This window comes from Calidris pugnax, unplaced genomic scaffold (genome assembly GCF_001431845.1).
Source record: "Calidris pugnax isolate Ruff unplaced genomic scaffold, ASM143184v1 scaffold12, whole genome shotgun sequence".
Lineage (NCBI taxonomy): Eukaryota > Metazoa > Chordata > Aves > Charadriiformes > Scolopacidae > Calidris > Calidris pugnax.
In genome coordinates, this window is record NW_015090767.1 from 851,754 (window position 1) to 868,469 (window position 16,716).

Genomic DNA, 16,716 nt, shown 5'->3' on the forward strand with positions numbered 1-16,716 from the left:
AGCTTAAAGAAATTATTTAGCAAATATGGGATAGGTTGAAGATGTGACTTTTTATGAAATAAAGAGCATAGAGCACAAATTATATGCCATGCTACTAATTAGAGACAGATATGTAATCACTTACTAATGGAACAACATTTTGTGCCAACCTTATTCATACTTCCTTCCAACTGCTGGACTCCTTGTGCCAGATATATTTCAGTTTTCTTCTGAAGAGACAGATACTAACATGTTTTCCATCCTGTTTTTAAACCCAGAAGTCTAGTGCAAAGTGAACTTTCTTGACATTTCAGAAATTCTATCAGTTTTAACAGCTTGAGGCCTTTTTATTACAAACATGTACATTTCCCTGCAGGGTTCTGGAAATCTCACAATTACATTCATTTAAAATGTTCATGATTGTAGCCAAATGCATGCTTCGTAAATTTACCTTTACAGTTTTCTTTCAACAGATATTCTGAGCGTAATTTTCTATTACATTCCACAAAATACCTACTTATTCATCCACAATGTCAGTATTGTATAGGTTTTGACAAAGCATCAAAAGAGAAAAACACCGGTACTGTCAATTTTTTAGTACTGGGTTTGATATCTATGGTGTGACTCACTGAGACTCAACATAATAAGCATGTATGTCCATGAAAACAAATATAAAAAGGTCACGTTTCAGCAGCTATCACAGAATACCAGCTTGGAAGGGGCCTCAAGAATCGTCTGGTCCAACTGGCACTACATGCATTTTACAATAGCACCAAAAGCATCTTTGGTGTGCAATTCCGGGTCCCTAACCATACCCAGGAGTCTCTTTATTTTACAAGCTGGGTATCCCTCTCATGACAAAGTCCTGCTGTAATCCAGAACATCTAACAACATTGCTTTTTCTCATGAGGTATTTAATGTCAGGATCACGCTTAGTGAGTGCTGACTTCAATGAGTCCAGCACACAGTAACCGCCGGCCTTTCCTCAGAAAGAAAAAGCAGGAAAGATCAGAATTTGTGTGATCAGTTTGTTGTGTGATTGTTGGTCTCTGTCTAGAACAAGTATCCTGCTTGTCTGACTTCCCATGAAATTTCACCTACCATCACCCTGTAGAAGAACTAGAATGTGCAAACAGGAAAGACAAGTTTATGCTGGAAGGAAGGAAGGAAGGAAGGAAGGAAGGAAGGAAGGAAGGAAGGAAGGAAGGAGCAAACTTGAGATACAATTTCATCCCAGATTATTTTCTTTTCTCTGAAAGCAGACAAATATAAAATGAATTAAGATACAATTTCATCCCAGATTATTTTCTTTTCTCTGAAAGCAGACAAATATAAAATGAATAAACAGGTCTGAACATAGGCACTGGAACCCAGACCTTAATCTTAGCACCTGAGAATAATTATCATTTTATGGGAGATTTATTTTAGCCACATCCTAAAATCAATCACAAATTAAACAATCTAATAAAGTACAGGGTAGGTTAACTTACAATTGCCTAGGGCAGAGCCTCTTGTACTTCTGAAGCAGTTGGTTTTGGCTGCTGTTCAAACAGCATCCTGGACAAGTTTGATTGTATCTAGCAAAATATCATTCACTTTTTTTTTTTTTTTTTCCCCAGTTGTTGCAAAAGCAAGAGGGACTCCAGCATTAAATGTGAACTGATTCACTAGCAAGCTCTGTTTTCAGAACTGAGTGTACCTCAGGCATCAGGAACAAACGCAAACTTCACAAGTCATTTTCATACTAACTCTTACATCACCTCTGAGCCTGATTTTCTCAACTTTTATGTGATACTATTTCTAAAACTTTAAAATGAAAGTAAATGTAGGGCTAAGAATATTTTCATGTAAAAGGATCGCAAGACGGAGCCCCATAGCTTTTACAGAGGGCAGCATGTAGTGTTAAGGAGAGAACACTCATTTTACAGCTTCTGATCAGACCAGGCTGAGAACCAGACTGAATTTCCCTTAAAATGCACTCGTTGACTTGACTGCAAGATATAGGGGCCTAAAGACTCTGACCTAGGGGAACACAAGAAAAAAAAGCCCTAAAACCCTAAAACTACAAATGATCTTCACAATGCACGTCAAGGTTAAACTGTACCATATGTTCCTGACAACACTCAGACACAACAGGGAATTGTAGTGAAGTATAAATAAAATCCAGTACAATAGATAGATAATAATTTGCACAGAATTTACACTATTTTATGATATGTCTATGATATCATCTGACTATGATAGTCTTTTGAAAGAGTTGACCTTTATAATATGTTTTATTTTGTTATACAGAAAGAGTAATGATGCAATAATTTTTGTAGTATGGCATAAGATTTACACTGCATTTATCTCAGAGCTGTATTTTTTAATGTGCTATTTTACCAGAGAGGTATACCAAAGATACCGTACTGTGTTTCTGTATCTGTTTTGGTTTATGTGACAAAGGAATTTTACGCCTACATTCTTAAAAATGGTCACCCACATAGGAAAATCTATGTAGGAAATTAAACTTTCATACTGGAATGAAAGTAACCAACCAACTGAATGCTGCTTTTTGGTGTTGCTGTTGTTATCATTATTACATAAAACATTTAGTCTTGTGAAGTTTATTCCTATTGTATCTTCATTTAAAAATCCTTTTTACCATTATACCTAGAAGTGCTTATAGTTTCCTCTTTCTTAAAACTAATTATTATGTATGAAAGTCATGAACATTTAACTTTTGTAGGTTGATATATTTGCCATTGACTGCTTTGCCGTTTCCCCTGAAATTCAACAAATAAGCAAAAGAGAAGTGGAAAAAAGGTGCAAAGCCCAAAATAGTTGCTTGAGTCATCAACAGATTGCCTGAAAGGATTCAAACATGTGTTTGTGAGAGAATGAGCTATTTTCCTTGCGTCTGTGGGGGTGAATTCTAGAAGAGAAAAAAACTACTCTAAACAGGTCCTGAAGAACAAGGAGGGGAAAAACCCTCCATTTTGGGAAGACTAGGACAGCAGCGGGTTACCTCAGAAAAGTCTGAGCTATTTTTCTTTTGTGCTAAGGCAGGGACAGCAGAGGCACACACGCCAGCACCAACTCCAGTGCCACAACCATGGAGGAGGGAGGAGAATCCACCCGTGCCACTTCCCTCAGCGCACGCGTGCAACGGCGGTCGTGTGGGCGCGTGGCAGAAAACCCTCACCAGCTGAGAGACAACAGAGCTGGCACCAGCGGGAGTCATGGGTCAGACTAGTCTTTTGAGGGTAAACCTTGGTAAATTTGGGGTTCCCAAACCAACATCACTTTTGCTTTGCAAAACAAAGCCCGCTAAAATGAGCTCCAACAAAGTCTCTCACAGTATTCTTGTAACCAGGCTAGAAGGCCACAGTTGCATTAGTGGACAACCAGATGGACAAAAAACTAGTTGGATGGTTGGCTTAGAGTGTAATGACTAATGGGTGGCAATTTACCTGCAAGCAGATAACAAGCAAAATATTACATGGGTCTGTCCAGGGACCTGTGTTTAATGTTGATGACCCAGAGCAGCCAGTGGAGTTCTTGTTCATATAGTCTGTAGATAACGCTAAACTGGGGGTACCAGTCTACAGGCTCAAGGGATCAGCTGCCATCCAGAGAGATCTGCACAGGCTGGAAGGATAGGCATCAAGCTGAATATGAGTCAGCAGTGTCCCCTGCCAGCCCAGACAGTTGACAACCTCTGGGGCTGACATCTAGAGAGGCACAGCCAGTAGGTGCTCAGCACTCATTAGTCCATATCTAAAACACTGCATCCAGTTCAATTGAGTTGCCCAATGCATGTAAGACATGGAAACTAGAGTCAGTTTAGCAGAGACCTCCAAGATGCTTGGAGGCTGGAATACTTGCTTTGTGAAGAGACACTAAGGGAGGTGGGCTTGTTCAGTCTGGATAAGACATGGCTTCAGGGGCACCTAACGGCAGCCTGTCGGTGTTTGTAGAGAGGTCACTGAGTAGATGAAGGTAAGCTCTTTACAGTGATGTGTGGTGGAATGATAGGGGACAATGGGCATAAATTGAAACAAGAGATCCAGACCAGCTATATGGAAAAACTTTCTGACCATCAGGACAGAGAAGCAGTGGAGCAAGCTTCCCAAGGAGGCTGTGCCGTTTCCATTCCTGGAGGTTTTCAAGACTTGATTTAAAAAAAAAGAAAAAAAAAAAAAAAATACTTGATTTAAAAAAAGAAAAAAAAAATAAAGCCCTGAGCAACCCATTCTGACCCTACAGCTGACCCTGCCTTGAGAATGAAGTTGGACCCGGTGGTCCTCTAACCTGAATGATTCTGTGACTCTAAATAGCTCACAGAGCTCTTAAAAAGTTTCTTGGGATTGGAGGCAGAGAACTCATGCTGCTAATATCTACCCAATTTCTTCCCTGTATCCCACTTACAATCAAAACGTCTGTTTTGTTTAGAAATAGCAAACTGAATGGTAAAGTTGATGTATTTTGAGAAACAGATTGGCGAATGCTTTTGAGAAGAATGTTACCTTCTCCTCTGAGGCAGGTAGCAGTAGCATGAATGACAATGTATACTGATTTGGGGTAAGAAAGATCTGCTCCCAGAGGTTCTCTTGAGAATCTAAAAGCGGGTAGTTAATTCAGCTGATGTTAACAGATTTTGTCAGAATTTGGCATGGTAAAAGAGTGTTGCTTAAACAGACCTACTCCTTTAACAGTTACTCAGGTAAGTGGGCTCTTCTCCAGGTAAGGTTTCTGGGTTCCTGGGTACACAGCAGGCCTATGTACGTGATGCAGCCTGCTGACTGCTGACCTGTTTGTTGGGGTGTTTCTGTGATGGCTGACCCATAGCAGAGGTTCTAGGGCTCCGCCGTTCAAAAAGCTGTCACACAAAGAAAGAGCTGACAATCAGCAGAGTAGATGTTAATTTGGAAGTTGGGGAGTGGCAAAAATGGAAGGATGCATTTTCCCAGGCTTCAGTTGTTTAAATGGCGGGGTATTCCCCCAAAGTTCTCTGGGCAAGATCTGAAAAACAGTGCGCTGCTGCCTGAGACGCTAAATTCCCTACCTCCTACTTGATTTTCTAACACAACCTTAATGCTGCGTTAGCATCGTTTTTCTGTTCGTTCCATCTGCTCTTAAGTCTCCCCCGCTGTTTCCTAGGAGATGTATTGCCACGATGCCTGCATCTGTAAGCCAGTGGCAGACACGGGGCAGGAGCCTCGTGGTTGGAAGCGTTAGTACCACCAGAAGGTTTGCTGGGACCCCAGGGGATCCTGCCACTTGCTGCTTCTCAAAACCTCAGGGAGCCCTCGTTACCATGTCGGTCCCTTCTGATTGCTATGGGAATGGGATGTTGCAGCTTTTCAACTCCTTTCAGCTTCTATTTGCTTCTTTCAGCTTATAAACTCTCTTTTTAAAAAAAAAAAAAACCAACCCCAAAAAGTCTAAAATGGGGTTATTTGTCCAGTCAGCCTATTTAGTGAACATTTAAATCTCCTTATGTACAAAACTGTTTTCTGCTTGTTTACAGTACATTTCGCAGAACTAGTGACTGTTTATGTTATGTGCTTCAGGTGGTCAGGACATGCCTTTTTCATATCCTTTCAGGTATGGGCCCAATCCCACAGTGCAACAGTAAGCACAATAAACCGGGCATTGCAATTAAACAGGGATGACACAGAATATCGGGATGGCTAAATCTTGCCTTCTGCCCTAACATCTCCCCCAACATTCCTTTGTAGGCACACATAAACCTGACCAGGTTGACAAAATGTACAGGGTCTTACGACATTTCTAAAAATATGCCTGTTTCTCACGAGTGACCCAAACTCCATCAACAAATTCTAAACTACACTTGCAAACAGATAATATAGAAATAATTAACTTTTGCCCATACGTATAATTTATTTTAAATTATATTCATCTTTGTTTTCTTCACAGGAAAAACAGGTAAACAAGAATTGTTTACATCAAACAGCTAATGTGTTTCTATTAGGCAGAACTGTGAAAAAAACAAAGTATCTTCTGAATGTATATAAAGGAAAGAGAATTTATGAAAAAATACACATAATTTTAATCAATAACTTATTTGGGGTAGGGAATCTATTCATTAAATGGGATCAGAAGCATAGTAAAGATTTATAGCTTAAGCATTAAAGGTCCACATATAGAAGAAATACAACCATTTTTCTTGATGGCAAGAAGAACATTAGGAAACATAATACAGCAAGAGTTACGTTGCAGCGAAACCTACACATCACTGATGTATATTTCCTCAAAGAAAACTGTCAGTCTTTTCAAAGTAAATATGTAACGCTTTTGCAGATGTTAGGGACATCTCACATTTTTTGTGAAATAACAGATATTTGAGCAGTTAGGTTACACACAACAAACGTTACCCCTTTTTAATTAATCTGTTAAAGGGCTATCTCCAGTGTATCAATTGTATATCCTCAAATTTAAATATGATTATGTGGCTAACATTTAACACTGAAAAGAAAACAAGACAGAAAGAAATACCATAGTAAATTAATACGCTTCTCATGCCTAGTATATGCCTAAATATGCCTGAGCATATTTAAAGAAGAGACATAATTAAATTCATAATATTCTTGTAAATTCAGCCTTCACTGACCTGTATTTCAAAACAGGATCTGACAAAACAGAAATCTCTTACACAGTCAAATGTAACAAAGGCTTTGAATAAAGTTCTGCATTTTGAGAGGTTTGGGGAAACATCCTGAAAAAAAGCAGAACATTTCTCAGCTGTGTCCTTCAATAAAATGCACAACACGCTTGGCTAAGAAGGAATAAAGGAGCAAGGCTTTTCTGTTGACAAAAAGTTTTGCTATCCCAGTCCAAATCTTCCATGAGAAACCATAGTCCCCTTCATGCCCCCCATCATGAACTGTTCTAAAACAAGCCAAAAAGCCCCATGACCTGGACCTCTTGTCTAATGTTAGCATCCTCAAGTTATTGAAGCTGAAGAAAAATTCACTTTTAAACAGGGAATATTAGAAATAGGAAAGCTATGGTAGCTTGAAGAAATTTAAACTACCTCTACATGTCCTTGCAAATATTTAGTCCATTTCTGCCTGTGGGAAATACCATGATATTTTTACTGAAAAAAGACAGAACTTAGAGAGTGCGATACCAAAACTCACTCAGTCTTCACTAAAAGAAGCTTTTGTGAAAACATCAAGGATATACTCAACCTTCAAAGAGTAGAGCTAAACTTAACACGCTAAGTATATGAGATTTACATAAAACAGAATGAAAATAACAGAAAACCTGCACTTATCCAGACCAAGAGACTCAATATTTTTTTCTTTGACAAGGACATCAATGGGCATACTGAAATAAACGACAGAAATTTCCTGAAGATGGAATAGCATTGAAATGAATAAAAGTAGCTGGTGCAGTTTAATCCAGATAGAGAAAACTCCAAACTGCAAACAGGCTGACAATATGCTGTTTGTTATAAATACACCTCCCGTATGCTTAATTTGCACTGTTCAACTTTAAACTAGAATTCAGTTTTGACAACATTTACAAGCACCTATTCTCAAAGGGAATATACAAATACAAAGCTTGGGACAATTTAAACTCAGAAGCAGAAACAAACTAAAGAATGGAAGACAGGAGTCTTCTTCAACTTTGTCAGTATCAGCAGCATCATATGGACATTAACGAGGTGCCCCAGTAATATGAGAATAGTATGGACATGAGAATGGAACAGAGTAAATAAACTTTCAAACTTGGCCTGTTACATTTCTCAAATTTTCTCCAATACAGTAAAATACTGAGCTCACCCTCTTTCCATAAAATACCACCTCAACCTTTGTTCAGGAAACAGTTTCTGCTGACTTGAATATTACATTGCCGTGATAAATTATTCTCAAGATTTCTCCCAAAATTTTCAAACAAACACTAAGAACCAAAATGGTCTCAGAAACAAATGCAAAAATGTTTTTTATCTTCAACCACGGTAAGGATCTGATTTTCTTTCTAAAGTTCCCATTTACAGATTTCATTTTCCTGCTCAGCAAAATGAAAACCCAATTTTTCCTAGCTGTCAGTATTGTGATCTAGATTTACGGACTAAAAATCAAACACTGACTTCTTCTGGTCATATATGATCTTTCAAAATAAAAAATTCAGAACTTGAATTCAAACGTATCTGATGCCAAAACACACCTCTACTTACAAACATACTGAAGTCATACCCGGATCTGACTTTAATTTGAATAAGCTTTTGCTAAATACTGTCTTTAGCAGCCTCTCAGAGCTACAATATATTCACATATCAGTGGACAAAGTGATGAAAAGACTTTTGGACTGTAACAAGGAATACCTTTCTCATATAAAAAATGTATTCTGCCTTTGATCTATTCGAGGTACTCCTTGGCTAGAAGCTCCCGGGTGGTAAATGTATCAAAACCAAGATGTGGACTTAAAAAGAAGACAAGTGCAGTAAAAAGTGGTACTTCAGAGTCATTTTTCAGGCCATATATTAAAAATGGAAACTTTGTGATGTCTTGTTTTCTCTGTCAATTATTGCCTCTGAACATCTCCATTTCTAGGATCTCCTGAAAAGTCAGTATCTGTACTTTCAGGAGTTCAGGAAGTAGAAGTAAGGGAGCTCAAGGAGATTAAGATTCAAAGAAAGGAACTGGATTAAGGGCATGTTTTAGCCCAGAGTTCCCAGAGTCTAGCATCAGAGAAAGGCTGCCAGCGTACCTGGGGAGCATATTATTCAACACAGTCATTCTGATGCTCTCAAACCCTGACTCCAGAGTGGCAATAAACACAGGAACTTTCAGCTACTGAACCATATTTCTGTTTGAAATGCATAATAAAATAGTATATTTGACTATACATGTAGGCATTGAAATTCTAGAGAGGTCTGATCATCCTTCTGCACTCTGGTACTCAGGAGCTGCTTGCACATTTCTGTCTTTTTCCCCTCAGAATAAAACCTGCGAGAGTCACATGGGTTCCTTCTGCAAATCCACATTTTGTTTGTGTGCACCTCTACATACTTTCAAAACTTTAAAGCATATTAATATCTTAATTTTAATAATTTTGTTAAATTACATGTTGGAAATGACTTTACATGGGTGTTTTTTACAAAGTACAGCTATGTGACTTGTATTCAGTTTATGAGACTTCTGGCAGCTAAATTTCTAAGCATTCATTTGAAAAGAATAAATGATTAATTACAGATGTGTTGTAGAAACACCAGTTATCCTATAGCAGAAGATGGACATATTTCATTAAATATCGGAAAAATTAAGATAAGCAGTACTTTAAGTAGTGGGATAAAGAATTACTCTACAGATACTTGCTCACTCCAAAACTTACGAGCTTTCTCTCACACATTGCCCTATTCACCAATTACATCCTATTTTCTGTTCCAATCTATCATACGGTTATAATTAATTTTAAGCAAACATTTCTTGTCAGTTCTGAAATTTGCCTAGCATTACTAGGCACTGGGTGGTGCCGCAAAACACGGGCACAGCCCTGCTCTTCAGGAGAAGGACAAATTCAGTTCAAGTTCAGAAAGAGCCCGAGAACAGATTAGTAATAAATGAGCAGTATATCACTAAGTAAGGAATGCAGGGTTATTACTTCTTTATAGCTACATCAGTCAGAGACTTAACAGTTCTATAGCTTGTTATGATTTCTGTTTCTGCAAATTTTGAAGAGTAGTACTCTAACTTCCAAGCAATTTCTACTTGCCTTTTGAGTACCAGTATGTTAATAAAAAGACAAAAACACTGTAGCACAATCCTATTACAACTATTATAATGAACCAGAAATTGTGCTTTTGATGTTGAGTCTTTGAACTGTTTTGCTTTGAAATTTAGTTATAAAACATACAAGTCTACCACAGAGAACACAGCTTATCCAGAGGGAACAATACCAAAAGGGATTTTTGGGTGGAAAATAAGACTAGGAAAGACGGTAAATATTTTCCCTTGTCTCCTAATATTTTACCAAAAAAATGCTGATTCCTATGAGTACAGGCCTAAATGGATATAATTATTTTAAGCTACACACAAATAAATCAAAGATATAAATATTTAAATGCAAATTTAATATAATCCATCATCATACCTTGTTATGTGTTTGAGTTTGTCCAACCAGGATAAGGATATTTGATGAGATAATAGACAGGCAGAAATTGATTAGAATTATTGACCTCTCAGATCTGATGTACCTGTTCAAATAAACAAAGACAGAGTACAATTTTTCTAACAGGAAAACAACTAGAAAGTCATACAAAGCTTTGATGCAATTCTTGTGTTAAACATTGGAGATACTTTGAAAGGTAAGTGCTCTCTTTCAAGCGTTCCAATAGAGTATCAGGGTCCTATCACATTACAAACACAGGAACTGCGATATTTTGATAGATATTCTGCAATCCCCTCTTAGTATCTCGGTATATTTTAAAAATAATCTATCAATGCTTCTTTTAAAAACTGCTGGCAACACTGTTCTAACACCGCACTGATAATGAAGAGCTCGCATGCATTCATATCAGGAACTTCTTATGCTCTCTGCTCATCCCTGGGAATATCCACAGCTGGCACAGACCACTCACAATAACTAACTTCAGCAAAAATATGGTGATTTACATAAACAGCAAATCTGGTCCACAATGCATAAATAAGATGCAGGTCGGTTGATGATATTACAGCAGTACATTTTGAAACACGTTATTGGGATAATGGTAACATTAAACTTGAAGTTCCACTACATTTACGAAATAATTTGTGTGAAGAAACAATAATACTGCATCATCTTCATAATATCTAATGCTAAAAAATAGCTCAGTTTGTACAGAGAGATTAAATTATAGCAGTGAGCATCACAGAGTGTCTTTTGCAAACTTATCATATTCATTTTACAAGTATGTTTAGGATGAAAAAGTCAAATGCTGTTACCACCTATTTCCTTTCAAGATGCAAATGTTCTCATTTTTCTATATACAGTCTTTTATATGCTACAGGACAGAAAGGGAACGATTATGGTTTCAAATGAAGTAACTCACTGGCCTGATTTTCAGAGGTGTAAGAGTAAATGTTGACTACTGCAGCAAATGGAAGTTAAGGGTGTGCAGTTCCTCTGAAGACCGTGCTATGCGTTTATATATTTTATGACCTACACTAGAGCTTGGTTAATATTGCTGTCTCCTCCTGAGCTGTACCCCCGTAACTGACACTCTGGTTGTAACACAGGGTGCTGAACCCATGAGAAATGCTGAGCTTTGGACATGAAATGAATTGCAGTCCTTTTTGCTCAGCTACGACTGAAGGAATAGAACATCACATTTTTCAGTTGAGAAGACAGAACAACCCTGATACCACCATCCACGTTTTTCCTCAAAATGTAGCAATGTCGCTAAGGCTGTTTCTATGCTTTTGCAAAAAAGTTGAGACAGAAAGGCTAGTGCCTTTGCCTGAACAGTCAGTATGCTGCTACTTTTGAACTTTTTTAGCTATTGATTCACCTGGGCCAGTTCCCAACGCTGAGCACCTATGGTCTGTGAAGGATCTCAGTGACCGGGTAAGGACAGTGCAAGCAGCAGCCCATAGCACTGACTCAAGCCAGGGAGGTCTTAGTTTTTCCCACAGCTCGCTGTTGTTGAAGGGAAAGGAAGGGAAGGCTGAATACCTGACCCACACTGAACTTATTTTTCAGTTGGAATTTTCAGTTTTGGGGATCAAATCAACCAGCCGTAAAAGAATGCCCACGCAAACCTTCTTTGGACCAGAACACCTCTACCTTACATCACTTCTAAACAGGCCCTGCCATTCAAAGGGAAGGTGGGTGTTCCAAAATACAAATACAGACATGGGGTCAAAACATCAAATTTCTTCCTACTCCTAGATTTATAAAAATAAACAGATATATTTATAAGTTCCAGTGTCTATCTTCCCCCTATAGTTGGTTACTATGTGCTCTTCAGAAATGTGTTGAAGGCACATTTTAATGATTCAAATGACAGGCCACTCACTGGACATAATACTTTCAAAATATTTCACTGATAGAACACAGAGATCTAAAGGAGTTATTTTTTCTTCAGCTGGATGGAGAACTCACATTATTCCATAACACATCACATACATTTTTTGCTTAGCTTGGAAGTTACCATTATCATAGGATCATAGAATCACAGGATCATAGCATCATAGACTGGGTTGGGTTGGAAGGGATCTTTAAAGACCATCTAGGTCCAACCCCCCCTTCCATGAGCAGGGACTCCTCCCACTAGACCATGCTACTTGAAGCCCCATCCAATTTAGCCTTGAACACTTCCAGGGACAGGGACAACTACACCTCCTCTGGGCAACCTGGGCCAGTGTCTCACCACCCTCATTGTAAAAAAAAAATTTCTTCCTTATATTTAGTCTAAATAATGTAGAAGACCAGTTTCACTGAGCGTGACTGTATTTCCATCCAAGTGCTAAATATATCAGGGAGTGCAAAAATAACACTACAATCTTCAGATGGGAATCATATCCTGAAATACTCTCATTCTTAGTTTTGACAGACAAGAACTGTTAATTCTTATACTCTTTTTATTACCACTTATGTAACTGGATATTCTATATTCATTATATGTATGTCTAATCCTGTGAGTCTCTGGCTGCATGAGAGAGTGAAAGAGAAAAACATGTAAAATTATCAAGCTACTTCTAAAAGTAAAATTCCATTGGTTGAGTTTACATGACTCTAGAAGTTATTTGTTATTTTCTCCTTGTGTTTCTTCCTAATTGCTTAAGAACCTATCTTCCTGTTATTATGGAAAAAAGTTAAATGAGAACCCATGCTCACTTTAAAAAAAATATTATTACTTCACGTGACTTTTCCTCTTGCTTTTCTATTTCTTCCACACTAACACATCATGCTATTTCTCATCACTTCTCAAATTAATTTTCTGCATAAATATGTATTTCAGTTTTGAGTCAATCTAATATTTTAGTACAGTAAACTCAGTATGGAAAGACTGGAATGTACCCCCACACTGTTTGAGACTACTTCAGTTTGTGGTCTTCACTGAAACCTCTAGCAGAAGTGGATAAACTGGAAACCAGTTGACTAAGTCTCCCTAAATCTGCAGTATCTGATGTGACACTTTATATGCCATTTTTATAACATAGAATTTTTGTTTTCAAATGTAAATGGAGGAAAAGCATTCCAAGGTATAGGCCAGAAGCCTTACATGAAATATATCATATAGAAGACTCCTGTAAAATATTTATCAGCACTATGAATACCCTGCTGAAAGAGCAATATCATACACACTCAAGAGGGGAAAGAGAAGAGTGGGCTCCACCATCACCAGTAGGCCAAGAGAGTAAAACTAATCAATCACATCAACAAATTTAGGAGTCAAAACATGCACTACATTTTACTTATTTTTTTTTCTTTTCCAAATAATAAATGTTGCATCTGATGCTCTCTTTACATTTCAATTCAACTCAATATAGCTATGCATCCACATTCAGCTGTGCTAAACCATTACATACCTCCATAGTGCTGCATAGACAACTGCTAGGGTGATCAAGGCCAAGCATGAGAGACCACTGCCTACTATTAAGGTCACTGAGGGTGTACCAGATGATTCCATGATCTGTAAGTTACAACAGATAACCATGAAGGAAACCATCCTCCAGCAATTAAAACAACAAGTCAAAAAACAAAGAAAAGCAATAAGAGCAAAACGATAAAAGCAGCCACACTATCACAGGTAGCTTCAGTAATATTACTTATGTAGCAGAAATCAACTTCATTCCAAAACTGATCCATACATAACTCTGAGATCTGTTCAATTATTGCTACAGCCCTCAGAGGCCTTTGAGCTTCAAAATATATATAATAACTGCATGACACTCTGAAAAATAAAGTAAGTAGTAATATCACAATGTAATAGGAAACTATGATTTCACGTTTCAACTACACTCCGTTTAAAATTAATTAAAATACATATTTCTCTTGAGAAACAGCAATATTTAAATTGTGTATTAAACAAACTGCTTGGTTTCTCTGCAATATATTAAAGATCATCCAGTATTTTGTCCCAGAATTTGGTACATGCTTGTTGCAGAATTACCAAACTTTCTGACTTTTAATAACTTTGACTTCAATCCACTGTTCTCACACACTTAATTTCCTTGGGCCTCTGATTGTCTAGAAAGAATGGGAAGATATCTATGGCAACAATATCATAAGCCTTCTGTAAAGATGCTGGAAATTTAGAATTATTTCATTTGAAGTCTGTGTGTTAATAAGAAATGAAAATAAATAAATGACCTTGGAAACAAACTAGCTTTCCCTGTCGTAAAAGAAACTATTATGATCAGATATCAGGTATGGCTTTTCTTCCGCGTGTATATGTGCTCATGTTCTGAAATAGACATGGTATTTGCTAATACAAATGGAAAAAAATTAGATCTAAAAGTTTGCCTGTTTACCAAAATGCTTTTTAAAGCCTTTGGGATGTATTGTAAATTACATTTTATCAAGGTATCTTTTGTCACCCCAAATAGGAGATCAGATAGATGTACTTTTAGGCCAGATTTCAGACAGAAAGTAACATTCTATTTCAATCACTTTGTTCCAAACTGATCTACTTTGCTATTACAAAGAGTCTGATCATAGGCTTCCAAAACCAGGAAAATGAAATCATGCAGGATAACTTCTCAAATATTTGCTTTTTAGCTATTTTTACATTCAATAGCACTGGGAGTCTCTGCTTATACACTTAATGTCCCCTCTTTCTCAGGAAAACTTGATCATTTTTCTTACACGGTATCAACAGACTACACAGAAAATCTGGGCTGAAAATGCCCAATGCAGATCTGCAATCTGTTTAACTACAGTATCTAGGGGTTTCCTACCACCAGCAACAATAAAGCCCTGCACATTCCCTTGGAAAGCCTTGCAACCTTTTAAAAAGCTTGTTAAGTTGCTAATTGTTCAATACAAAAGTTTCCAGCACATTTGCATCACAATCAGAAGGCTTTCCCTGAAAAACCCAGAGTCCGAGAAGATGCAAATTTGGCCAGGATTTAGTTGCCTCACAGAATGTGGAATATCGTTTCTCTGAGGCACTGTAGACACCAGGAGAGGAACATTTCCCTACCTGCGGTATGAAACAATTCCTCCACGCACCCTGGGAGACAGACCTGGGAGAAAAGCTCCCCCAGCTCCCCCCTCCCTCCAGCCTCCCCCCGCCGCGATCGCCTTTCGCATCAAACCGGCAAATTTTTTTTTTTCGATTTTTTTTTTTTTTTGCTTTTTTTTTTTTTTTCCCTCCCTCTCCCCGCTTTGTTACTTACTATTTCTCTAGGTTGCTGAGCCAAAATGGCGAAGGTGGAGAGACGATCACATAAGCATTTCGTGTGGGATGCATCGGTGAGCACCGTTTTACATCCCTGGGTGGACCAGGCTCCCAAAGACTCGTTCCTGCAAAGGAGAGAGAGAAGGGGGTGGAAAAGGTGGGGGGAAGGGAAGGAAATGGGGCTAATTACTGGTGCCGGCCCATTCCCCGCGCAGACAATGCGGTGTCCCCGCACGGTACGGCGGAGCGATGCGCGGGGCGCGGAGCTGTCCGGCGCCGTTGGTGCTGACGGAGCCCGAGCCCCGCGCTGCGCTGCGCGGAGCCCCGCCAGCCGCGGCAGCAGCCGCCCCCTGCGCTGCCAGCCACCTCCGAGCCCCACCAGAGCACTGCGAAAAACTCCGCGGAGGAAGAAGAGGGGGAGGCTTTTCCTCTCCCTCTCTCCTGCCTTTTTTTTTTTTTTTTTTTTCCCCTTTTTCCTTCCCGCGCCCTTTACCACAACCAAATCCGAAGGCTTTTCACTTTCTACATTTTTCACAATTGTTGAAGAGCTGCCTGTTAAATACATTTCAAGAACGCTTTTCCAAAGTAGACAAACTGCTAAAGATATACGATATCTGACCTTTCTGCACCGCTGCAACCCCTACACTCTTGGCTGGGATTTTCCAGAAGTGACTGTTTCCTTCAGCGCCGTGCTAAGTTTAGGTTCTAGAGGCTTAAAGCTGGAAGGCTTCACATAGCGTGTCAGACTTACTTTTTTTTTTTTTTCCCTCCTTTTTTTTTTTTTTTCTCCCCCTTTTTCCTACCGGTGCCGTTTCTGGCCCTTTTGTAAAAAAAATGATGTCGTGGTCGGTGGTTGTAGTGTCTTTTCTTTTTTTTTTTTTTTTTTTTTTTTTTTTTTTTTTTTTTTTTTTTTTTTTTTTTTTTTCCCCTTTTTCCCCCTCCCTCTGTGGTGTGTGTGGCTAGTTTAAAGGCAGATGGCTCTCAAACGCCGATCTGGGTTATGCCAGTTAGCCCGGGAGATGCCAGATCTCCTGTTCTGATGGCTATTTTTTGCTGAGGATTTGGGGGCTTTTGGGCTGTTGTTTTTAGTGCTCGAGCCTTAGAAATTTCACCCTGGAAACGGCAGCATCAGATGGCTCCAACTCCTGCCTCAGCTCCAGCAGAGGGGTGGATTTCAGCACACACCATCACCAACGAGACACACGAGTTCGCCCTCCAGACATCGCTCCCTCAACTCGCCGGCCCCGAGCTCCCTCCCACTTTCTCCATTTCTTCTTCTTGGGGTGGCAGCACCACGCTCCCCCCAAGCCAAAGCAATCGTTTGCCGGCACCTCGTGCCAAACGCCCCTAAACACAACACAGCCCCCCCCCCCCCCCCTCTTAACCATTCACACACGCAT

At 39.0% G+C, this 16,716-nt stretch overlaps 1 protein-coding gene across 1 annotated transcript in view; it reads right to left on the minus strand.

Annotated features, from left to right (window-relative positions):
* Positions 1-16,716, minus strand: part of ADGRB3 (adhesion G protein-coupled receptor B3) — a 450,308-nt gene that overhangs the window by 80,207 nt on the left and 353,385 nt on the right. The window contains exons 17-19 of the mRNA XM_014937019.1: positions 15,315-15,441; positions 13,503-13,606; positions 10,084-10,186 (exon numbers count right to left, since the gene is read on the minus strand). Of these exons, the coding sequence (XP_014792505.1) occupies positions 10,084-10,186; positions 13,503-13,606; positions 15,315-15,441 (334 nt within the window). The remainder of the gene's footprint in view (positions 1-10,083; positions 10,187-13,502; positions 13,607-15,314; positions 15,442-16,716) is intronic.